The sequence below is a fragment of the Dreissena polymorpha genome, chromosome 10 (genome assembly GCF_020536995.1).
Source record: "Dreissena polymorpha isolate Duluth1 chromosome 10, UMN_Dpol_1.0, whole genome shotgun sequence".
NCBI lineage: Eukaryota > Metazoa > Mollusca > Bivalvia > Myida > Dreissenidae > Dreissena > Dreissena polymorpha.
The window spans coordinates 19,696,969-19,724,727 of NC_068364.1; the positions used below are offsets into that span (position 1 = coordinate 19,696,969).

General features: G+C 36.2%; 1 protein-coding gene across 1 annotated transcript; it reads left to right on the top strand.

The window, feature by feature from the left end:
• LOC127848272 (uncharacterized) lies at positions 1-27,320 on the top strand. The gene is made up of 7 exons (XM_052380641.1): positions 1-565; positions 3,763-3,884; positions 19,111-19,166; positions 23,949-24,092; positions 25,122-25,220; positions 25,870-26,016; positions 26,586-27,320. The coding sequence occupies exons 1-7, from the start codon at positions 395-397 to the stop codon at positions 26,621-26,623; spliced, it is 777 nt and encodes a 258-aa protein (XP_052236601.1). The 5' UTR covers positions 1-394; the 3' UTR covers positions 26,624-27,320.
• The last annotated feature ends 439 nt before the right edge of the window (positions 27,321-27,759 follow it).

Genomic DNA, 27,759 nt, shown 5'->3' on the forward strand with positions numbered 1-27,759 from the left:
TCCCAGCCTATTAATGATGTCGGAGTTATTGACAAGGATTAAAAGTACATTGTTACTTGCATTACAGCGAAACGGCACCACGCGCATACATTGGATTATTTGTTTAATGCTAAGTCACAAACTAGTGTGCGATTTACGTTGAAAAGTATTGTGCAATTTCTTAATAAATGGAATTTTAATACATTAGATTATAAAAGTGTCTGCAGCCTACACTCATGACATTTGACAAGACGATAAGTGAAACGTGTTGACAATGTGTGTATATTTAATTCCTTAATTTTCCAACGTTTGCCAACTGAAAGCAACAAACAATACAAAAGATAGATTTGCTGATAACATTTGCAAGCGTCAAGTAAAAATGGTTGAACGTGTATGAATCACGTGATTATTCGATATGAATAAAGTTGGACGTTCAAACCCCGTTGGGGCCGGGTCGGTCAGAAAGTCACGTGGCGAGGTCGTCGAGTCAAAACGCTTGAACGGGTCAATGGCCCATAAGGAGGTCAAAAATGGGATCGAAGAACAGAAGTTGTCCGCGAATGATAATGATGATGACATCATCGAGGTGAGTACATTATCCTGTATAAATGACTCTTATGTGTTATGTGATTACGCGCACGATACTGTAGGTTATGGTACTTTGTACATTTTCTGAAGTGTTGACGTAAATTTCATAAATTATCTCGACGTTTTCATACATACATATTTCATTTAGCAAGCATTATAACTAATACGCATATAACTATTTTATCACAATTCTTGCACTAGTTGTAAACGCTAGATGTTAATTTCACAAGTATATCGTTATCAATTATGATGTGTGATACATGTCTTCCCTGCGAGTACGTAAGGTTGTTTCTTTAACCAATTTATGCCTAGTGGACTCTCCCATCTATCTAAATTTGATCAATTTATTTCCAAAATTATGGGTGTCTAGTATATTTATTTCTATATTTAGAATATTTCTTACAGAAATTCCATTAGGCAAACAGCGCATACCCAGATGAGACGCCGCATCATCCGGCGTCTCATCTACTAGGTCTACGCTGTTTGCCAAGGCCTTTTTTCTAGACGCTAGGCATAAATGGGTTATTAGAAGTGCTGTCCTGTTCGCGCGTTGGTCTGTACACGCGCTCCTAACTTAAGCGATCCGGATTCAATCCCTGTTTTCGGCGCACGTGAGTTTGGTTGTTGGTCACCTAACCGGACAGGTGGGGTTTCCTCCGGGTACTCCGGCTCCCCCGAAGAAAAATAGTAACACAACGCAATTGAAAACCTTTCAGTAACAACTATGTACCTGGAAATTGCAATTTTACTTTAAAATCCGTCGCAACGTTCGTGCGTGTAGTAAGTTAATTACGTTTGACTGAGCGAACACACTCCGGTTCCACACATATTTCACCCTTATGCGCGGAAGGAACACATATAAGTACACACACTTTCTTAAGTTGAATGTGATAAATTCAAACATAGCATTTATATAGACGATCAGGTTAATAGCTTTGCCTGCCATCTACCATTTGGGTTTTAAGGCAGCGAATTATGTTAAATTGATAATAAACCTATTGGAAAGTACGAATTTCCTGACCAATTAAGTTATCTTCTCTTTGCGGGTACCAAATGGGATGGTCAGTTTTTTCGCAAAATTCAGTTAAGACATTTATACCTAGCTTCTAGAAAAAAAAAGCCTTGGCAAACAGCGTAGACCTAGATGAGACGCCGCATGATGCGGCGTCTCATTAGGGTCTGCGCTGTTTGCTGAAAGGAATATCTGTAAGAAATATTCCAAATATAGAAATAAATATACTAGACATCCCTAGTTTTGGAAATGAATTGATCCAATTTAGAAGGATGGGATAGTCCACTATGCATAAATGGGTTAATTAATGCGTTTCCAGCGACTCAGAAATATCGATGGGGAAACATTACAAGTTAATTCGTCACATGCGATAGAAATCAACACAGCCAGGCTGGCGTTATTAATTGAATATAGGAATTAATGGATAATCGATCAGCCGGTATTATCAAAGATTCTTCTGGACATTTATATTTAAAGGAAAGTATGTGTTCATAGTTATATTAGGGGAATACAACATTTATTTATTATTTAAATGTGGTATGTAGTTTTGCGAGTTTTTTCAGTGTTGAGGTTTTTATTTTGAATACATGTACATTCGCATGTGTTAGTAGATGTTGTTAAGATGCACAAAATTGATTTTTATAAGTTCTTATCTGTTACGTTATTTTACGTGTATATATTCCGCAAAATGAATTGCACGTATTAAAGATTTTCACACAATTTTTCAGACATACATTGGATTCTAAACCATTACAGTACCTCAATCGAATAACTTTATCATTTAACCCATTAATGCCGAGCGTCCTGAAAAAAGGACATTGCAAACAGCGCAGACCCAGATGAGACGCCGCATCAAGCGGCGTCTCATCTGGGTCTGCGCTGTTTGCTTTAAGGAATTTCTGTAAGATATTATTATAAATATAGAAATAAGTATACCAGACACCCCTAACTTTGGAAATAAATTGGTCCAATTTAGAAAAGTGGGAGAGTCCACTAGGCATAAATGGGTTAACACGGTACTAGATACAGTCTCACAGAGTTGTCTTGTGAATATATCCACAGTAGTAAAGATATGTTTTCGTTAACATGCAACATATCCTAATTCAGTTTGATGACCTTCATGAAGGACAGTGATTTTATTTTTACTATGTTAAACCTGTAAAAAATAAAACGCAAATACCAAATAACGATACAAACAGTATAATATTACATGCAGATTGATATCAACGGGATAATATTACAGCATGACACTACGGACTTACGATTTTCAACCAAGGCTAGATCGATAAAAACATTGAATACACCCGCTAAACCGGATATAATTATCTTTACCAACAAAGGTTAAATGCCGACATAATTGGTCTGTGAACAGTCTTCGGTTGAACTAAAAACAACAGTGAGCGCTGCCAAAAGATTTGCAATAATGATGTGTTAACTTGCAAAAGTGTTTCCACTTAACCCATTAATGCCTAGCGTCCTGAAAAAAAGGACATTGCAAACAGCGCAGACCCAGATGAGACGCCGCATAATGCGGCGTCTCATCTGGGTCTGCGCTGTTTGCTTAAAGGAATTTCTGTAAGAAATATTCTAAATATAGAAATAAGTATACCAGACACCTCTTATTTTGGAAATAAATTGATCCAATTTAGAAGAGTGGGAGAGTCCACTAGGCATAAATGGGTTAACCATCGAAACAACACAACCAGCAAAAGTTATTACCATAATCAACAGTATTATTACCTACTCCTCAGACGGAGTATCCATAAATTTCCTCATTTCTATCATCACCATTACTTTCCATCAGCGCCTGCATTACCAGCGCTGTAACCATCACTGTAACTATCAACGCTACAATCGCCAAATTATTTGCAATTTTTTTTGCAAAACCTATTTTTTTACTTATTTCAAAACACAAACACATTAACCCATTTATGCCCAGTGAACTCTCCCATTGTTCTAAATTGGATCAATTTATTTCCAAAATTAGGGGTGTCTGGTATACTTATTTCTATATTTAGAATATTTCTTACAGAAATTCCTTTAAGCAAACAGCGCAGACCCAGATGAGACGCCGCATCATGCGGCGTCTCATCTGGGTCTGCGCTGTTTGCAATGTCCTTTTTCAGGGCGCTAGGCATAAATGGGTTAAAATAATGACATAATAACTGTCTATAATATTGCAGCACTATCTGATGAACTCGTTCGATCAGTCGGCAATGCGGAAAATTGCAGACGATGACGCCATGCCTCTCGACGTAGAAACCGAGCTTAGGAAATACAATCAGCGAGAAACAGACTATCTCATGTAAGTTACAGCTTGTGCGATCCACTCTCTAATTGAAGTGTAGTCCTTTTGGGTAATAAAGTTAGACCGACTTTACCATGCATGCTATAGCGCTTGACACCTACAACTATGTCATTTACTACAGTTTGTGTGACATAGACATACGGTATATGCTATAACGCGTGCCAACACATTTTTGTCAGTTATTTTAGTTCGTGTGACACATACATGGATGATGTAGCGCGTGAAAACAACTATCTCATGTGTTTTAGACTGTGTGAAAACAATATGTTTCAGCGCGTGGCAAATACTATGCCATGTATTTAATGTCGTATGACACATACATGTATGTTATAGTGCGTGACAACAACTTTGACATGTTTTTCATAACGTGTGACACGTACACGTATATAATAGCGCGTGACAACTATCTCGGGTATTATGTATCGTGGCACAGACTATAGGTACAGTGAGCAAGACCAAATAGAATTAAATCGTGTGGCATCGGCCATTTTGAAAGCACGTGTGACAGGCTTTCTTGTGAACGTTATATTTCTCGAGACGGTAATTTGCGGGTGAGCTATAGCGTGTACCATCGACTAAAGTGATAGCCCATGGACCGACCGACTGTCTTGTAAGAGTTATATCGCATGACGTGGGCTTTATCGTGACAATGAAATCGCACGAGACCAATTATATCGTGAAAGTTAAAACTTGTGACGCCGAATATATTGATAGCGATACAATACGGGTTATAGTTTCCAAACTGCGCCACCCTCGTAGTATTTGTAAGACCCATTCGATTGCTCAATTTACCATAAGATTGTAGCCGGCTTGAATTGTGTCCTGTTATTGCTCTGCCATTAACTGATTTAAGTTTTCCTTCTCTCTTTTTTCAGACTTCATCGCTCTTAGTGAAGTTGATGTAGTTATTACGGGTTTTACTTACCGCATTGGGATTATTCCATTCAAATTTTTTATACAATTACAGCATAAAATGTATTATACTATTTAAGACAAGAAAGACGACCCATTACATTATTATGTGTTTGATATATGAGTTAAGTCCCTTTGTTATATGTAATTTCTCCACTACCATACATCTATTGAAAATCTTAGAAAATTAATTTTCACTGGATTTTTTTTTTATCCAGCGAATTATGAGGGGTTATGATTATTCATATATGACATATTTAGTAATATACTACATATGTATGACGGTCTGCAATCCTATTTGGAAGAATGTTGTTACGTTTCCTCACATCTCTTTTTCATTTAGATTATATATCTGTTTAGTTCAACAAATTTCTCATTAATTTTGTGTTGTCGGACGCAAACACTTATTTCACAACTAAATGTCACCACTTATACATATTACTAGGTGATTAGGTTGACCAATTTTATGAAACATATGATATAACAAAGAAAGCATTAAGGTAAAATGTGATTAAGAACTACTAGTAATCTTCTTAAGCGAGTGTTCACTTACTTTATTCACGCACCATTTAATTCGAGCGACACAATGTCTGCGACCTTCTGATATTCAGGGCAGTTTGACTTCATTACCGGGGAAAAGTGTGCGAGGGTTCAATTTAACTCACTGGGTCCGATCTTTTCTCAGGTAAGAGTCTGTAGAAAGTTTCTCTAGATTTCCGAGTCTTGTCGGGAGCTTAAATGGCTTTTAAAAACAAACATTATTATTTTTTATTCGATGCTAATTTCAACTAAGAGAAAACTTTACTTGTTCCATCAAATAATTTTCATTTGAAATTATCGTTTTGCATGGCTGGTGTCAATTTATATGTTAACATCATTTAATGATGTTTTTCATGGGACTTTAAACTGTCATTTATTTTAATATTATGAAATTAATTGTGCTTGTATTGTCAGATTACTAAATTCTATCATCTTTATATTAAAACTTTATGCTGTGAATTGCGACATACAATATTTGCTGACAAAAACAGCCTGCTATACCTTGGTAAGCTGTTTACGGCGCCATGACCCAAAGTGCATACTAGCGAAATCTTAAACCATAATATTATTTTTGACCATTCATTCTTACTCTAAAGACTATATATCATCTAACCTTCTTTACAATAGTATTTGTTCGTGGATTAATATTATTACAATGACTCGTTAAATTATTACGGTCAGTTTGGTTTACTCAGTAGGTAAAGTGCAATAAAGTCTACAGAAATCTATGGAAGTAAAACCACTTAATTTAAATTGTTTCATAATGTTGGGTTAGCTTACTTTTTAAACCACAGTAAATCCACGAAAGTGCATTATTAAAGATATAACAGTAATCATTTGAAATGGATACATTAAGTGTACCTCAAGTGACAATCAAGAGGCGGAACTCTGTATATGCAAGGTACTCGAGCTTTATGTATTCCTTCTGTGTGTGATTAAGAAACCGAAAATAAAAAAAACTACGTTTTGTTTTAATAATTTCAGCACAGAACGGCCTGTAAGAACCAAGCAGTTTAACCCAGATTTAATATTCCAATTCAAAATGCTTTACTCAGAGGAAATAAATTAAGATAAGACAAATTATGCAACTGTCAATGAATATAATTGAAATACCGGTACTTTAATTGCGTCTATGATATAAAGAATGTACTACAAGAAAAATTAAAAGATATACATGTGCTTAATAAAAGTGTGCTTTAAAAGATTATGATCGGTACTGCATTATGTTCACCACTCGAGAAACAATCGATTGATCGGTAAAAACGATATAGATAAATACGATACGATACGATAAATTGACGAAAGGGAAAAAACACGAACCTACTCTGCCTATGATCGTTTATGACTTTGAGTATACTCAGCTTAGTTTCTGATGTTTGTTTTCACAGCTTTCTCCCTAAGGAGTCAATCAAGTGACCCGTTTGGAATGCAAACACAGGTCAAACATTTAAAGTATTATACACAATTATTTAAACTGGTTCAATTAATCCGTTGCGACCTTGAGCCAAAATGAATTTAATCCTGTAGCTGATCAAACCTGTTTTGTTCAGTGTACTGGACAAAATAATTATTATAATTCAAATGTGTCTTTGTTTATGTCCCCCAGTCTATACTGGGGGACATTGTTTTTGCCCTGTCTGTTGGTTTGTTTCAAATTGTTGCTTTGCGTCAAACTTTAACAATTGCCATAACTTTTGCAATATTGAAGATAGCAACTTCATGTTTGGCATGCATGTGTATCTCATAGAGCTGCACATTTTGAGTGGTGAAAGGTCAAGGTCAACGTCATCCTTCATGGTTAAAGGTCAAATATATTGGGACATAGTGTTTTACAAGCACATCTTGTTTTTACTAGCAGTTGGTTGATTGAGGCAAAAATTCAAAATATGGATATAAGATATGAGCGTGAAATACACGAAAACACGCAAAGAATAAAACAGTATTGGCGTATAACTACAGGTATATGTTGTTTTAAAATAAACAGACGTGATTATGTACAACATCTGGGTTTGATAGTAGGCCACATCTAGGAAGGCTTGTCAAAATTGTTACAATTAATTGATCCACGTCATGAAAACATGATCTTATGCCATGTGAGACTCTTTGCTTGAGACTTGCTTGCTTATGCGCGCATCAGAATCAACACTGTCCGCTATAAAGTCAAGCATGGGTTCGTTTTTTGCCCAATCAATTCGAAACTTATTCAGATTGTTTAATAATGATATTTTTCCCCGAGTCTTTAAATAAATCATGTCCTTTGAAAAACATGACTGCTAGGGATTGGGGCAATTTTCTTAATAAATGAATTACTAACTCTTTGTAACAGACAAGGAGTCACATTTTGTTTATACTCGTCTTGGAACTGGCTCAGAATATTTGTTATAATGATCCATCGGCCGCTTTTCAAAACGATTACGGCCTGTTGAAAAATATGGCCGCCAGGGGTTTGGGTAGTTGTCTATAAAGCGTGTTGTGAAACCTGTTAAACATTCTTGAAGTTATATGTGTTTTCTAATAGTCAAGAAACTTGTACAAATCATATTCCAATTGTTCCAATGATATCACGGACGTGTTTGAAAATTAATGGGTCCATCCTTTTGAAAAAAAATGGCAGAGCTTGTTATATGGCTATGTTGAGCCCTTGCGAATACTCTAACAGTCATGGTTCCGGTCCTTTGAACAAAATGGCCGCCGGGAGTGGGGGAGTGCAAGTTTGTTTTTTATGGCTAAAGTAACACATTATGAACACTCTAAAAGTCGTCTTGGTGTGTCAAATGTTCATGGTGAGAACATTTAGAACATTTAATTTGATACTTTGCTACTTACTCGACCGAGTTCGAAATCCGATATGAATTATGGATTCCATTAGTCGGGGTGATTTTCCTTATTTTGCTATAATAAAACATTTGAACCCTCAAGAAGCCACATTAATCGAACAATGAACATAACACTTTCCTAGAACATTAATTTTGATCTAAATATACATGGCCTTAGTTCCGAAATGGTTACAGAAACATCACACAAATGCTCAAAACAGTTCCTTCTCGTCTCAGATGTGTTTCTTAGGCATTTCGCTCTCTTGTTAAAAGGTAGGTGTCTTCTGTTGGTAAATAAATACATACGCTTGGAAAGTTTCCTTACAATTGAAAGTTTTAAAAGTATGTATGTCAATATTACCAACACGGAACAAGAACTAAATGTCACCGTGGTGTAATGCATATGGTGTCCACCAAGCGGCTGGTAGGCAACGGGTTCGATCACCACCGTGGGAGCATTCTTTAGATCTCCCCCAAATACATCAAGTACTGGTTCTGCCCCGGAATCGGACTAGAGAGCGTTTCAAATAAGTAGTTAGTAATCTTATGCGACCGAGCTTAAAAAAATAATCTAGGAACTTAAAAAACAATACTACCCTGTTCGATTCAAGGATATTTGCGCGCTTGAAGGACATCTAAAAATATTTTCAAAAACCGAGACAGTTGTAAATTTCACCAATAATCCCCTACAGATTCGATTGGAAAGAAGTTACACTCATGCGAGACACCTTTTAATCTTCCTCAAACTGTCAATTGTTTTATTTAATTTTTCTTTTCATTCATAAATCAATTAAATCCTTAACAAGTTCCGTAATACAATATTGTTTATCACAATATATCACGCAGATTTCTGGCCTGTAAACAAATCGCTACTGATATAAAAGCCGTCATTGTTTGTTTTACTTTATTTTATAGTGAACTTAATTGTTGTTCATTGAATCTTTTTAATAATTATGGAGAGAACCCGCGCTTTCGGGAAGCTTTACCTACTTTACAGAAATCACCGCAGCCTTTATGACAGGTAAACATTAAAACTAAAAGTTGAAAAAGAGTTGTCGTAAAAAAAGCGTTCCGATAATTAAATTGCTTTCCGGCCATTAAACAATAACATCCGTTTAGATTAACGTTCGTATGAATTCTTAATTATCAAAACGAAAATTACATAATTGAACCATCATTAAAGATAATGCGATTGTAATAATTTATGATAGACGTGTTTTGTTGTTGTTGTTTTGCCTTTGAGATGAACATATCTGTCTAATGAACACTTTCTGCGTTGTTTGTCAAGAAGCTTAACGTAAAAGTTATCGTTGGCTTTTTTGTATAAATCAGAATCAGAGTTATGTGTTATTATTTGCATATAATTCATGACAAACATGATTAATTATTAAGAAAAACTCGACAGTCAATAAGTTTCAATAGGAACTTGCTCTAACACACCGCGTTAAATTCAAGATGTAAAACGATCTGTAATTATTTCATATATGTGGATTAACATGTTTTCATATTTTATATTTGATGTTTACTTGAAGCTATTAAATAATATTAGGAAGACAACAAACCAAAAAAAAAACATTTAACACTTGTATTTTGCAAATCTGTCATTAAGTCACAATCGAAAATATTATTCGTTTATGCAATTTAACATGAATATATGAAAAAGGTCCTGCCATTACAACGAAGCAAAATGATTCCAATTCGACCAGAAAAACAGAAAATAAGTCGAACTTGGAGGAAATGGGGCTCAATTCATATGCGTAATGTATCCTCCAAAATAAGCCTGTCCGGTGACGAGAGTTTCCCCCTGAACTGTATTTTCGAAAAATACCTTCAAAGCGGAAAGTGTCGTCCCTGATTAGCCTTTGTGGACTGTACTGACTAAGCTGGTGCGACACGTATCGATATTGCTGTTAACCCCGTTTTCACAGAGAGTTGCAAAAAGTACATCATTTCAGATTCACGGTTTCATACAACGCGTGCATTTTCAAAAGATTCTGTGTGCGCTGTATACATAATTCTCCATTTAATGTTGTTTACTCAGTTTGCGTCTTCTTCAAAGCATTTCGTTTTTTTTGACGATTGATTGACAAGTGTTTCATCAACGTGAGTTTCATTTCAAACACGGTGGATAAGATTAACAGATCTATTAAAACATATCAGAAAACAGGATCTAATAGATAATATTCTTTAATGATTCTTATATACTTAAAAACAGAAATTGACGTTTTACAAATTTACGCATGCATAATTTTATAACTAATTGTTGTACACGCATATATGTACGAATATTATGTAGTATCGAACGACTTAATCAAATTATTGAAACAAAGACAAGTGCCTCGTTAAAAAATTTCTTAAAACAAACTTCCAAATAATTGAAATTCGTCAGAAGTTTGTAAATTTCAAAGAGTGGAACTATGTATAAATCAAAGTGGGCGACAATTAGCGAAAGAATCAGAAAAACATCCAAAGGAAGTTTGCTTCAAAGGTAACTAACATAATAAGCATCTGTTAAACTTATTTTATTCAATCGTTCTTGTACTTTTTCGTTTCATCTTGTTCATATGAAACAAAATGTATTTAATCAAATATGGATTTTGTAGATCTTATTCTACACTTGGTTGCCACACACTTGCGCATCTTATTTATCGTATACCTACCGGTAACTTGGTAACTTGATTACATATCGTATCAAAACGTAACGAGGAATAACGACTCTTGAAGTTGCCATACGTGTATGAACAATATATATATATATATATATATATATATATATATATATATATATATATATATATATATATATATATATATATATATATATATATATATATATATATTTGTTTTCATATTAAACGTTCTCTTTTGTTTTTACTTATTAGAACGTAGACCTATATTTGAGTAAAGGCATCTTTCTACAGAAAATATATAAATCCATGCTAAATTTGAATCAGATCTACTGAAAGATATATTGACATTTATTGCAAGAAAAACGATTGTGTTTGTAAGAAATACGCGTATGTCTATAAATGAAATCGCTTGGTGCTAAAGGAATGTTTATACTTCCGAGGCAACACGGGATATCATGTTTCCAGTATAGGCGGAAAGTGTCGTCCCTAATTCAGTATAGACGGAAAGTGTCGTCCCTAATTCAGTATAGATGGAAAGTGTCGTCCCTAATTCAGTATAGGCGGAAAGTGTCGTCCCTAATTCAGTATAGGCGGAAAGTGTCGTCCCTAATTCAGTATAGGCGGAAAGTGTCGTCCCTAATCCAGTATAGGCGGAAAGTGTCGTCCCTAATCCAGTATAGGCGGAAAGTGTCGTCCCTAATTCAGTATAGGCGGAAAGTGTCGTCCCTAATTCAGTATAGGCGGAAAGTGTCGTCCCTAATTCAGTATAGGCGGAAAGTGTCGTCCCTAATTCAGTATAGGCGGAAAGTGTCGTCCCTAATTAGCCATTGCGAAATTAAACAGGTTAATCTCACTTTGCACAAGTGCATTAAGCCCAGTTTTCCCAGAACGAAGATAAAATGATTTCCTTTAAATTGAACTAGTTGTCAGTTCAACAAACGTTATTTACCTAAAATTTATTTATAAAAAATACGAATCTTTTTATTTGGCATGGACTTGAACTTTAAAGTATTGCTATGAAACTCCAAACTCGACAATTGATATCATTTCACTAAATATTGTTCATTTCACGCATTCACTTCGCATCATATATAATAGTGAGAAAACATTATATGTTAACCTAAATCCTTGTCAAAGAAACGTGTTTTATACGCTTCAATCGTACGAAACCTGCAGTTAATTAATGTACTTCTTGTATTCTATAACTTATTCTTAATCTATTGATAAGCGAACAAATGCTACAATAAAACGCGCACTAAGTAAAAATGTACTCATTGAACATTTACTCGTTGTTTATACCTGATTTAACATCAAAACTAATGAGGCTTAAGTCGCTTATTCAAGGATCGAGCGTTGTATGTCTTTATAAATAACTTTAGTAAAGGCTCCTTTTATAATTACCGAAGTTTCTCATAGCGTGTATATACATAAACGAACAGCCTGCCCTTTGACAATGGTTTAATACATTTTTCTCATGAACTGAACTCAGTTTTCTCGTGTAAACAAGGTTTCTCACATTATCTTAAACACGTGTTAAAGGGGCCTTTTCACGTTTTGGTAAATTGACAAAATTTAAAAAAGTTGTTTCAGATTCGCAAATGTTCGATTTAATTATGATATTTGTGAGGAAACAGTAATACTGAACAATTACTAGCTCTAATATAGGCATTATAGGCATCTTTCGACGATTTAAAAACCTGAAAATCATAAAGCGTTGCAACGCAAAACGATTAAATAATTAAGAGAGTTCTGTTGCTGTCGCTATATTTTGTGAAACTACGACGATTGCTTATATATAGTATAAAGAAATTGTATGCGGAAGAATGGTCGAGGGGTCTTAGTTGGAGACTTTTTACACCAGGACTTCAAGGGTCAGTGGTTCAAGCCCTGTTGACGGTTACTTTTTTTTCATTTTTTCATTTTTTCATTTTATTCTTTATTTTTTTAATGGAGCTTTTTAGAGCAAATGTTTACATTTGTCAATATAAAGCATGTAATGACAAACTTCAAAACATGCCAAAATCTGTGAAAATGCCCCTTTAACATAAGAAAGCAGTGAAGTCCCACTCTCTAAAAAGAACTTAAAATTAACGTGTTGCTGACTAAAAGATTCGGTAAATGTTAAACGAGTTGGTAGTTGGGCGTTTTAATACTTAAGATAGTTGGTAATTATTTGAGAGTAAATCGATGAAGTGAGCTACGTTCGTGGCAATGTTCCTCTCATGAACATGTATATATTAAAGCCCCATAAACACTAAAAAATGAACGAATATTTCGGTAAATAAAGTTAACCCATAAACATCCGTGTTCCTTATAGCATTAGCCAAAATTTCAAAGCTAGATGTGGTATGGTAACATAGATTTAACGAGATGCAACATGACCGTTTTCATTTTTTGTGTGACAATATTTTATATGTGAATTTCCCGCAACGATATCCGAACATTTACTAGCGAACGCAAGATTGGCCACGGGCAGCGTCGGGCCCACTACGTATTTCGCATGAGATGCCCAAAGTCAATTTCGCGAAAATTAAAACGAGCATTTTGCATTTCGTATATCTTTAAATCTTTATAACCAGACCACATCTAGCGTTGATATTTTGGCTATGGTTATAAGGAACACTGATTTTTATTTTACGAAATATTCGTTGATTTTGAGTGTTTATGGGGCTTTAATATTGCACAAAGAGCTATAAAACATATACTTAGTTTGAATGTATTTCTGATAAACAAAATTGTTTTAAATAAATGAACGACATTTACTTTCTATTAAATAGTTTTTCTATATAAGATTGCATAAAATAGTTTTTCGGTGCTAATGATTTTAATAAAATACTATCTGTGCGTTTGTGAACGCGATCACATGCTAGCATATACTTTATACTGGCATTTCTTTAAAACTATAAATCGTATAACCTTATACTTTTCCTGAGCTCGGTTTTCGTGATTAAAAACATATCACGTTTTCACTCAATGAAGGACATCTTTCGAGGCATTTATCTCGCCCTTCTTGTATTTCTGATTGTGCAAGTTTAATTGAATAAAACAATTTGAATGAAAATTTGAATACAAATGCAATGCCATGTTTATAAGAACATTAAATTAAGAGTAATTTCAGGCGTACCTTAGAAAACAGGGTTTTGACTTTGAGATTTAGACAAAGCCAAATACCTCAAACTTTCATCTTTCAACGTAGTAATGCTGCAGACACACATAGAACAGAGAAAATAACCACAAAAGACATGGGGACAATTTCTTAATGATTTAACACTTCATGAAAAAATTCATTCCTTAAATTCAGTCGAAACCCGATGGCTCAAACTCGTCTGGACCGGCAAAATAAGTTCGAGCCATCCGGAATTCGAGCCATCCGGTAAATGCCGCAGTATGTGTTTATAGTGTTTTCATTACACTGCACATGGCATACAAAAAACTGTCAGCATTGAAAATTATACTGAGTTCGTTTTTCGTAAAAATACAATTTCCGTATAAAATCAAAGCGCTGAAGGCACTGAAGTTGTTCGCTGTTGTCGTCCTTGATTAGCTTGTGCGCATTGCACAGGCTAATCAGTGTGCACGGGCTAATCTTATTTGACATGCATTAAGCCCCGTTTTCCATGAAAGCAGCCAAAATGTACAGATTTCAATGATAAACACTAGACTGGCCAATGCCGTCTTACAAGCTGGTATATGCACTCACTGCAGAAGTAGAGCAGAAGCATTTGCCGTCTTCAGTGCAGACAGGCAGCGGTTATCGCTCCTAGCATAGTGAGTTGCGGTTCTTACCGTAGCTAAGGCTTCTAAGCACATACTGATTTGCAAAATATGCTCTGTTAATTTAGTCGGCCGCTAACGCGACCAACTAATAATACTGTGTTCGTGTGTGGTAAAAATACAATTTTCGTTTTTAAAAAAGATGCATGTTGAAATCACAACCAAAAAAACATTTATAATAAACATATCTAAAATGAAGGAAAAATAAAATCAACGTATAATTGAGGTTATTGCTATTAAACTTATTATACTTCTTCCAAATTTGTATCGTAACTTAAATGTGTCGTAATATGTTAACTTAAACTGGCTTCTGAACCTAAAGTCTTTGTTCAATGAATCCATAAACAACCGTTTCATAATTATTATCAATTATTTTAACCATTGTCGCAGAAAAACAGATCTTGTACAACTTCATAACGGCTCTTAGAAAATAGATTCATTTAAAAATGTCACGATATGAAAACAATTCACGTTGTTTTTGTTGTTTTTGTAAGCCTTATTCATGATCATTTTCGTTTCAAAATAAATTATTCATATATTGTGCCTGCTTAAATACTACATTTTGACTTAATTCAGTAAAATTATTGTTTTAGTTTTGCTCTGAAATCGATTACATCTGTGACAAATCGAACATCTCTCATTTCAGTGTAAGCAAAGACGCCACTTACAGTACTGCCATTCGAAATTGATATTTTCTGTTTCTGTAAATTCAATTAAAGACTGGCAATGTAATTTCCGTAAAAGTTTAATTTAGAACCAATTTGGGATGTGAATCGGGCCTTTTCAAGTGTGGCAAACAAGCATATTATATTGGAAATCCATATAAACGCTTTTGAAATGGCGTATTATATTTTTCCCCACAAATCACTCGTGAACATCCATAGCCATGTTACAGCGTTCCGCCCGACAGAGTTAGGCCCGGCTTGAAGAAATAATAGAATCTTGATCAGATATATTTGCATTAAGAAGTTGGTGACGTTATTTGTAGTGTCTGTTTTTGTTGTTCGTAAAATGTGTAAGATTTTATTTTTCGTTGTACCGGTAGTTTACTACGGCTTGTTTACCTGCTAAGAACGAGGTTATTACCATTCTAAATTACTACGATTTTTCCTCGTTCCTAGTCAATGCAACCATTATTCCACCCGTCCGTCCATCCGTCCGTCGGTCAATCAATCCGTCCGTTGAGTTGTTATGCTTTGCACTTATTTAGTAAAAATGTCATTACAGTTATTTGGAAACATTGCTTACGTACTTTTCATTCATTCTTATGTACCTCCGTCCGTTTGTTTCTGTTCAAGTGTTAATTTGTTTCTAAAAATACAAATTCGTATCCAAACAATTCATTGTGTCCACTACTGATCATACATAATAATAATCTTGCCCTTAACACTTAAAAATAATCCCGATTTTGCATGCTAGCGAACGATTATCCATTATGCCCCGCGCTGAAGAATGCGTTGAAATGGCGCAAACATCTCGATTTTATTTCCAATAATTGAAATTTAACAGGGCCATTTATTTTCCCGGATTGACGTAAATGGACGTGTGCGCTCTCCAAAACAAGTGCAAAATGACGGATGGGCTAATCACGCGTTCATTTATATGGTGACGTTGTTTACATATGTAACAATCTATATCAGGTTTTCTCTATTGAAACATAAACTGCTGCTACGAAGCGACGAAGCGCTAAGCCGCATTTGTTGGATATATCAGTGCATATTATTTTGCGTATATGGGATTTACCGTACATTTCAATAATAGGTTTAATTTTAATTATTTCGATCATTTTTTAAAAACTACTCGTGTCTAAACATGTAAGCTTGTATTATAATTGGACTTTTAAATGCCCATTTCTTGGGCGTGCAAATCATACAGAGAATGCGAAAATACTATAAAAAAAATTAACCCTTTTATGCCTAGCGTCTAGAAAACAGGCTTTGGCAAACAGCGTAGACCCAGTCTTCGCTGTTTGCTTAAAAGAATTTATGTTAGAAATATTCTAAATATAGAAATAAATATACTAGAAATCCCTAATTTTGGAAATAAATTGATCTAATTAAGACTTATCGGAGAATCCACTCGGCATACATGGGTTAATTATTAGGCAATATATGGCTCTCTGGACATATTAGACTATCGAAACAGTTAAAGCGCGTTTTTTGTGGAAGCAAAGTTATAAAAAAACTCGTGCTTTAACAATAAGCCCGTGAGACTTAGGAAACATGTAGCGTAAGATGTGAACAAATCGGATGTTATTCAGTTGCAAAGAAATGATTTCAACCACACTATGTAACCCCGAAATAAAGACGAGGGATGAATATTTTGCAATTTTGTAATGGAAATCATCGGATCAAAATGTCAAGAGGTTCAAATTCAGTACAACTACTTAAAACTGAATATCAGATCACATACGGGCTGAATTTGTCCTAAAAGTTGATTTACAAATTATAGCGTTGAATATTAATGATTTGTTAACAAAATAGCTCGTTTGCTTTTACACATCCGTTCACGAAATAGTTCAGTATTCCAGATATTCTGAAATAGGTTGTTTCGGTGATGGTTTTACCTGCAACTTTACTGGCGAACAGTCAATTATAATGCGCATAATTTTGCGATTTGTTTGAATTTTATAAATGTATTACTCGTACTATTGTTATGGAGTTAATTGTGTGTTCGAATGTCTTCTGGGATTAAAAATGGGATAGTATTTGTGAATCGAATAGGCACTTGACCCTTAGTTCGATGTCATTGTCAAGTTCGTATATCTTGTGGTATTTGTATAATGTGAATCATGGTGCGCATTAACAATTTCACAAGGGATAATCTAAAAAATAAAATAAAAATATGTTTTTAAACATCTGTTGCTGTCAATAGCTGTCGGGACATTGATTGGCAGTTTTGAAACCTGAATATATCATACAAGGTTTCGGCGTTGAATTATTTACACCTAATATATAACCGACCAAAAACGAAACGCTCGCCTTTATATAATTTTCGATCTTTATTTATGAATCCATTAACGAATCGATATGTATAATACTTGCGCTAGCCGTGTGATTTAAATCGTTTGTTTTTAGTTAATGTTTGTACCTTCCGTTCCAAAATTTACTCAATTCGAAAGTTGTCATTTGCCAATATTTGAACTTGTTACTTCAATACACAACGTATTTCAGTACTGCAAAAGTCGGCAGAAATCGGACATAATGACTGACCATCAGTTGTAACTAATCAGTCACATCTACTATTGATTTAACAATTGTGTCATACAATTATATTTATCAATAATTTGATTCTAGACGTTATTTTCATAAGAACAAATAAAAGAAGTGATATATATTGACCGGTTCAGTGAAATCAAAATACCGTGGAGGAGGTTTCGCTTAGTGTTTTTTTTCGCATTTGTGTGAGCCCCTAAAAGTGCCCAATTGAGATGAACAAGTCAACTCGACCTACCACTAGGTATACATACCTCCACTACAAGTCATACGTGGGTGATGGTTCCAATAAAAGGCGAGTTTTCTTGTGATTGTTACATATTTGTGTATGGTTTTTGTTCACATGGAATACACATTTTCATGTGATTTTCTTTCGTTGATCTTACAGCTATTATCCATAAATGTGATCACATCATCTTCTAGATTTAAAAGTTCGCATTAATGATCACGTTCGCTTATTTAACGTGTTTTCATCTTTTATTTTCTAGACGCTTATCAATTAGCTAAATAAAATTTGGTATTATTTATCGGTGAATAAACATTGACGTCAACTTCCGCATTTAAGTAATTAATAGCCACCCAGCGTTACGAAAACAAAAGATGTAAACTAAATTGCATTTCTTTTTTATTGGAGTAGGATTTGAACAAATATTCATGCAAGTTTATTCAAATTATAATAAAGATACGGTATTCATGAACTCGATGAATTTTCTGCATTTTTAATAGGGCATATTTCATAATTTGGAAAAAATAATTTTGTTCTTTCCTCAATGAACATCAGCGTTAGAATATTATTGTTTTACTCAGTTTTATTCTTCCGCTTGAAAGTAGACTGTCTAAAGGAAACGCATATTTATCCAGAAGGGTTGCGGGTGTTGGCGGAGTTATTTTACGGGCTGCACAAGCGAGCCTGATTTTGTACATTCAAAAGTCCGTATTCAATCTGATAGATTCTCTTTAACGCTTCAGGCTCTTAGTCAGCTAATCGATGTATTAACCCATTTATGCCTAGTGGACTCTCACATACTTCTAAATTTGATCAATTCATTTCCAAAACTAGGGATGTCTGGTATATTTATTTCAATTTTTATAATATTTCTTACAGAAATTCCTTTAAGCAAACAGTGCAGACCCTGATGAGACGCCGCATCATGCGGCGTCTCATCTGGGTCTTCGCTGTTTGCCAAGGCCTTTTCTAAACGCTAGGCATAAATGGGTTAATGCGCGAAACTCGTGACTGTGTTCGCTTTACAGTGTATCGAACCGTTCAACGCTTTGATTCTAATGTGTTCATAAACGCCTCGTGCGTTACATTTTAGTTTATTTCTGCTTGCAGGCGCGTAGACGATTGCCTTACGAAGGACCCCAGTCTGAGGGAGGACCAAGTCAAATGTGAGTTTGATATTCAGTTCATTAAATATGGGTTTGCTATTCAGTTCATTAAATGAGAGTTTGATATTCAGTTCATTGAATGTGAGTTGATATTCAGTTCATTATATGTGAGTTTGATATTCAGTTTATTAAATGTGAGTTTGATATTCAGTTCATTAATGTGAGTTTGATATTCAGTTTATTAAATGTGAGTTTGATATTTAGTTCATTGTAACCATTTTAAGATCTGCTGCATCGAAGGACGATAGCTCGTTTAGAAAATCACATATCCGCTTCTTTGGTAGAATCTGGAAACATGGTGTCTGCACATAAGATATTTAGAAAACTTCATGTATCGAGCACAAGTCCCGTGTTAACTCACCAATATTTGGACTTATGATAAAGAATATAATTTAAATTGATATATTCAAGATTGTTTGGACATTAATCAGAGTTGACAATAACTGCATCTCATTAAATATATTTTTATTAAGGACATTTTAATGCCAACATAAACACCATATATAGCTTGTACATCACATAAGGCAGAAGTGCTTTTTTCTAAGGTCTATTTCGTTTGTTTAGTCTTAAGTCTAAGTATGTGTCGGTGAATGCGGGCCAATATCTGCTGTTCACTATCCACTATATCCACTACGTCACAGCTACCCCGTGCAGTTGTTAGTCGACTAGCGTAACTGTAAACAAATTTACCAGAACATGTTCATGTTCACACTCTTTGTTGTTTGCCATCCTTTTGGATGTACTAATAATACATTAAGAATAACACGTTATTTAATATTTTGCGCACGATCATTTATGTCGGTCACTTTAATTAGTTTTCTCGAAAGTGAAAATTTAAGCTTGCTTAATGTTAAATACGGTTTTATTCCTCATTCCATCGTTTATGAATGAAACTTAGGAAGGGGTATGGCCTTAATATTAAATAAACGTGTGCATACGATTAATATCTAAAATCTAAGACATAGAAATCTAGACGCACACGTATTAAAAGCAAGATTTGTTGGCTAGACCGGCACAGTGTATTGATAGGCAGATTAACAGAACGCTAGCTTCTTTCATGATAAGACACGTATACATTTAACTGTCCGTCTATCGTTTATTATACATTGTAACAAAGGGAAACTACAATCCTCGTGAAATTCTGCATGAATCAGTCCCCGAACAGATCATTATAAATCGCTCCATGCGCCACGTTCCGGTAAAAATGGGCTTAATGCAGTCACCGAACAAATCATTATAAATCGCTCCATGCGCCACGTTCCGGTAAAAATGGGCTTAATGCAGTCACCGAACAGATCATTATAAATCGCTCCATGCGCCACGTTCCGGTAAAATGGGCTTAATGCAGTCACCGAACAGATCATTATAAATCACTCCATGCGCCACGTTCCGGTAAAAATGGGCTTAATGCAGTCACCGAACAGATCATTATAAATCGCTCCATGCGCCACGTTCCGGTAAAATGGGCTTAATGCAGTCACCGAACAGATCATTATAAATCGCCCCATGCGCCACGTTCCGGTAAAAATGGGCTTAATGCATGTTGGGACTACAAAGGCTAATCTGAGATGACACTATGCGCACACGCATTAAGCACCGTTTTCTATACGCACACGCATTAAGCACCGTTTTCTATACGCACACGCATTAAGCACCGTTTTCTATACGCACACGCATTAAGCACCGTTAGATGACACTATACGCACACGCATTAAGCACCGTTTTCTATACGCACACGCATTAAGCACCGTTAGATGACACTATACGCACACGCATTAAGCACCGTTTTCTATACGCACACGCATTAAGCACCGTTTTCTATAGGCACACGCATTAAGCACCGTAAGATGACACTATAAGCACACGCATTAAGCACCATTTTCTATACGCACACGCATTAAGCACCGTTAGATGACACTATACGCACACGCATTAAGCACCGTTTTCTATACGCACACGCATTAAGCACCGTTAGATGACACTATACGCACACGCATTAAGCACCGTTTTCTATACGCACACGCATTAAACACCGTTTTCTATACGCACACGCATTACGCACCGTTTTCTATACGCACACGCATGAAGCACCGTTTTCTATACGCACACGTATTAAGCACCGTTTTCTATACGCACACGCATTAATTACCGTTAGATGACACTATACGCACACGCATTAAGCACCGTTTTCTATACGCACACGCATTACGCACCGTTTTCTATAGGCACACGCATGAAGCACCGTTAGATGACACTATACGCACACGCATTAAGCACCGTTTTCTATACGCACACGCATTAAGCACCGTTAGATGACACTATACGCACACGCATTAAGCACCGTTTTCTATACGCACACGCATTAAGCACCGTTTTCTATACGCACACGCATTAAGCACCGTTAGATTACACTATACGCACACGCATTACGCACCGTTTAATATACGCACACGCATGAAGCACCGTTTTCTATACGCACACGCATTAATCACCGTTAGATGACACTATACGCACACGCATTAAGCACCGTTTTCCAAGAGCGAGGCTCCTCAGTATAGCAAGCCTTGTAATTTTAGATACTATTTTTACTAGCAGAAAGGATTGAATGTTTCTACAGAATCATCATGTAGGTTCCCTGTTTTATGAAAATTGTTTACCGCATTACTCGGCCATAATGCATATTCGTCAAATTTATTTACATCGTTACCCTGACTGTGTGAGTAATCAAAGCGCTGTAGACGCTGAAGGCCTGGGGTTAGGTTTAGTGTGACGTAAAATGCATTTAAGATGTTTTGTCCAAATTTCTCCCTTTGTCCGAATGTATACGGATTGAACCTAGCGGTTGAGTGCAGATGCTCAGAGACTGTAAGACAAGACAATACTTGTGTATATACTACAGTGTACATAGACGGTGGAGGAAGACACGATACTGGTGGGAACGATAACATTTTGTTCAACTCTACAGATCTGATTGAGATTCGTCTACATAGGCGGTGAAGATATACAACAACAACAACATGGTCGCAAAAAACTGCTATTATTTGGCGTCAAATAAATTACTTTCAATAGCCTAAAATAGCTTTCTATTACATAATTAACAGATCAGGAAAACACTCATACTTCCTTTATAATGTGTATACAAAAGAAAATCCACTTAAGCCCAAGTATAACTGTTGCAGGTAGAGCCTCGGCCCATCCCGGTTTGCTAACGCCCTTCGACCGGCGAGGACCGGGATGATTCGTAGAATTTTTTTAACGCAGTCACACTATTTCCCGGTGCCCCTCCCCGGTTTAAGCCGGTCAACAGCCCGGAAGAGTCCCGGTCAACACGGACTGGCTACGGTTTATCCCGGTGAAGCACCGGCAGAGCCCTGTTTGTCGCCGGTAGTGCCCCGGTGAATGCCGGCAGCGTCCCGGCATAGCCCCGGTTATCGCCGGTAGTGCATTCACCGGGGCGTTGCCGTAACTCTGCCGGGGTCTGTTTGGGGCCCGGTGGAGTTACGGTGCCGTCCTGGTTGTTCCCGGGGCCGTCCCGGTTGTTCCCGTAGCCGCGACGGTCGTTACCGGTCCTTCCCGGTGACTCCCGGTTCATCCCGGAGGTATTAAACATTTTAATATTTTCCCGGTGGAGCCCCGGTTTTCCCCAGTTCATCCCGATGGAGCCCCTGTTCATCCCGGTAGAGCCCCGGTTTTTCCCGGTAGATCCCGGATCACGCAAAGGGGCTCCGCCGGCATCATATTGAGACTGGGCCTTTACCCTAATAAAGAACGATGTATAGATTCTGTACGCTGTCTCACGTAGAACTTTTCGCGCTCGATTTGCGCGCTCGATCTGCGCAGTAAAATATCATATCCGGTAACTTCGTGTATTTCCGAGAATGATCATGAATATTTGTTGTTGTTGTTTTTTTTCATTTTCTTTTTTCTTGAATGTCTCGTTGACGCAAAATAAAATAACAAAATCTTAAAATATGTTTATAAATACCAAATGTAATGTCTTCAAAAAATGTATCAGAAAAAAATTCTTCTTACTGTCTCCGTAGACACTCGTATCTTTACGGCATAGACCGTCAAGTGAGGAACTTATTCTGGCATGAATATGCAAACAATAATAATAGCCAATGCTTAGCAATTTTGCTTCAATAATATTTTTTACACATTTTATGACACTGTTATGTTATATAGTGATGTTTTGTATTTACAAGGCGGGTTATTGAGATCTGCGAAAAACTTCTTTGATTGCGCATGAATTACCGCCAAGTGGTAAATCGGACTTTTGGGAATTAATTCATTCGTGGGTTTTGGCAGCCAGCCAACTCAGACTGTCTTAGAAATTTGTATCATTGCTATGGCCTTACATCGTCGGATACCCACGACTTATTAATTCCGTTACTCTCCAGCATTCGATAAATGGAGAGTAGCGGAATGGGTCGAACGTGGGTATCCGACGATGATGGCCTTAGGGCTACGCCCCAGGCCAAAATGGAAAGATTAAATATAGCAATGCGGGCTAACTTTCTCGTGATAAATGTGGATCATTTCGATTATCGCTTTGTAAAATAGAAGTATGACGACTGAGTCATTCTGCAAACGAGTATTACTTGTCCAAATAAATAGTTATATAAATATAATTATAAAGTGTTTCCGTAGTTTGTAATGTCGACCACATAATTAGACCATAACATTTTTTTAAATAGTTACCCTTATTAAATCTGAATCTAATGTGGAAAAACACGAAATAAAACTTGTTAACATGCTCATGATGAGTGTGGATAATTGCAGTGATCCTGCAGTCCTTCTCGGTGCTGGACGAGAACGGAGATGGGAGGATCTCCAAGACGGAGATAGCTCGGGCCTACAGGCTGGCTGGCTTCAACCCTACCAAGACGGAACTCGAGCAGATTGTCAAGGAACATGACGCAAACGGTACGTGATAGTCTATTATATTGAGCATGACGCAAACAGTAGCTGACCCTGAGTCTATTATAGTGAACATGACGCAAACGATAGCTCACCCTGAGTCTATTAAATTGAACATGATGCAAACGGTACGTGACCCTGAGTCTATTACATTGAGCATGACGAAAACGGTAGCAGACACTGAGTCTATTATATTGAACATGATGAAAACGGTAGCAGACACTGAGTCTATTATATTGAATATGACGCAAACGGTAGCAGACACTGAGTCTATTATATTGAACATGACGCAAATGGTACGTGACCATGAGTCTATTATATTGAACATGATGCAAACGGTAGGTGACCCTAAGTTCATTATATTGAACATGATTCAAACGAAAGGTGACCCTACGTCTATTATATTTAACATGACTCAAAGGGTATGTGACTCTATGTCTATTATATTGAATATGACGCAAACGGTAGATGACTCTAAGTCTATTATATTGAATATGACGCAAACGGTAGATGACTCTGAGTCTATTATATTGAATATGACGCAAACTGTAATTGATCATGAGTCAGTTATATTAAACATGACGCAAACGGTTTGTGACTATAAGTCTATTAGATTGAACATGATGCAAACGGTACGTGACCTTGAGTCTATTACATTGAACATGCTGCAAACGGTAGGTGACCTTTAGTCTAGTATATTGTCGATGAACAGACACAAACTACATGAGACCTTTTGCATATTATATTACAATCATATATTTTCGTTCAACCTCATTTCTTGTGCTTTGTATTGTAATAAATGTTTAAATCGCCCTAACGACAGTGTCCGCAGTTTACTTTGCAAAATGAGCTAATGACATATATATTATTAACTGTGACTTTTCTATTTTAAATATTTTAAACTGCAACTATTCAACAAAAGTTTATAGAAATAACATAAACAACACTTTATCCTGAATAGAATCTATTTGATTTTCGTAATCAATATTAGCGTGTTTGTCTTTTTATTGTATCATAGTACGAATTTTATTGCAGATGACGGTTATATTGACTTTGAAGAATACTTCAATGTAATGAGATCAAAAATGATAAAAGTTGACTTCGAAAAAGATCGCATGAAAACTGCTTTTAAAGGTAAGCACGTTAAGGGTTCACAACTACATTTTTGTTATTCGAGTGTTTGAATAAGTAAACGGAAATCAATCTGTCCGTTAAATGCTGCATACAAGTTTGCATTTTCTATGCCAACATAACTTTTATATTCTGTGATGATTAAACAAATGGTAGTTATTTATTTTTTGTTTTGTATTGTTCGAAATCTAAAACAAACAAACAACAAACATTAGCAATAACGACATAATGACGTCATTGTATTGTCCACAAATGTCGTTTACAACGTTTAATCCACAGGGTCTGTTAGTTAATTAACGCAAACATGGTGGAAATATTTAACGTTTAGCCCATTGATCTGACACATCTTAATATGCCGCGCTCTCGGACAATTTTAAACAACGTATGTGCGGAAAGTATCGTCACAGATTTTCCTTTAAAGTCCGCGCAGGATAAATAATCATGGACGGCACTCTCCGCTTTTATCGAATTGTTCGTTTGAAGGAAATCTCTTCTAAATTAATTCCCAGTCGAGGACGAAAGTGTCGTCTCTGATTAGCCAGTGCGAACTGCACAGACGCTTCTAAGACGATACTTTTCGAACATGCATTAAGCCCTTTTTTCCTAGAGCGCAACTTAAGTTATTTAACGTTTCCACGCTCGTTGATTGCAGTCCTAGATGTCAATAACGACGGCTTTATCTCGGTGGAGGAGTTAAGGAACGCCTTGTCGAGGACAGGGGATCATTTCACCGACAGGGAGATAGACGAGATCTTAAGACTCGCCGATAAAAACAACGATGGGAGGATAGACTATAATGGTATACTTAACGATATTTTTATAGCCCAAGAGCATTAATCTAACACTTACCTTAAACAAGTGCAATTAATGGTATTTTGCCAATACGGCCAGAACAGCTCGCGCAATCGCACAGTCTGGTCAGGTGCAACCCTTTCCCCTATTAATTCACGCACGGTTCCATGACCCCATGACCTTAATAGCGTTGCTTCGGACCAGACTGTGCCAATACGCAGAGTGGTCTGGGGCTACGCTGGTCACATATGACATAACACCCAATATCGCATGACTTGGGTCTGCTGGTCCCATATGACATAACACTCAATATCGCATGACTTGGGTCTTTTTGTATACTTTCTTGAACGCATTGATAACGTTGATCAATAAACGTCAGGGCAACGGGCCGATAGAATTTAAAATGAACCTAAGTAGTTGTTTACATCTAAACTGTATATTACAAGACCGTGAACTATTTTGCATTATTCTCTGAATCCTTCGCATGTACGTTCGCTAGTTGATTTTTATAGAAGTATTGTTGCTGTTATTTTTACTTGTATGTTTACTGACATTAAAAAAGTGTTCTTTTTTCAGAGTTTGTCGACGCAGATCTGTGCAAGTCAGTGTTTTGAACTTTTCAGACCGTGGTGATTATTATAGTGACGTAGACTGCCAACATATGACGTCATGACGTGCCGCAACGTGACGTTGAAGACTTTTAAGTCTTTAGACAATTTTAACAAGTGAATAATTTGTTGTAGTAAAGTTTCTTATTCACTTTGACAAGTTTGATGTTGTTGGAATTAATTCATTTGTTCTGCTTTTTAAGTTATTGCTTTGCATTATGTAGTGGTTTAATGAAGTTTATAATGTAAACCTGTATAACATAACGCTTAACGATATTAATTGCGGTTTGATGCTAAAAGCGGTTACACGTATCTCGATTTAGAAACATTTTTTTTATTTTGAATTGCTTTGTGTGTTAAATAATAGCAAGTCTTCAATTCTGCTGCGTGTTAATACAACCATAAAGTATTATCGCGCGTTATTAATAAGAGTCGCATAAGAAATATTTTTCCCGTGTGATAAAGCATATGCGCTTCAGAATAAGTGTTTTCCCGCGGCATTCAGAATATGCGCATCACAACTAGTCAATCTCCGTGATTTGGCAAACGCGTTTCAGAACTAGTGTTGCCCGTTGTGGTTCGGCAAACGCGCATCAGCGCTAGTGTTTTCTGTTGTTATTTAGTATACGCGCGTCAAAACTTATGTTATCCCACTCGATTCGGCAAACGCGTATCAGAACTAGTGTTTTCCGACGTGATTCGGGATAGTACCAGGGATGGAAACTAACTTGATATGGCTGGTTGCCCAGACGGGCAACCAACATCTGAAATTAGGTTGCCCAGCAAAAAACCTATGAGCCCAGATATTTCCTAATATTTTATATACATTTTTGATGTTCAATGAACGTACAATGTTAGGTCAGACAGCTAGGTAATAAAATGACATAATTTTCACATTGTGTACATTGTTTTAACTTATTCATGACCTGACAATTTCGTTAAAGCTTGCGATGTGATCATAAACCTCAAACGCACACTTTTTACATGTACATTTTTTAGATTAATGTTGACCCCTACTAGGCAAGACCACTGTAATTAACACAAAGCTTTCTTGTTAAGTAAGTTCTTTTATTTGAAGGTCTTCATACATGCTGCAATGCAATAATTTTAACTGTATCATATTTTGAGGCACTGTAAATAAT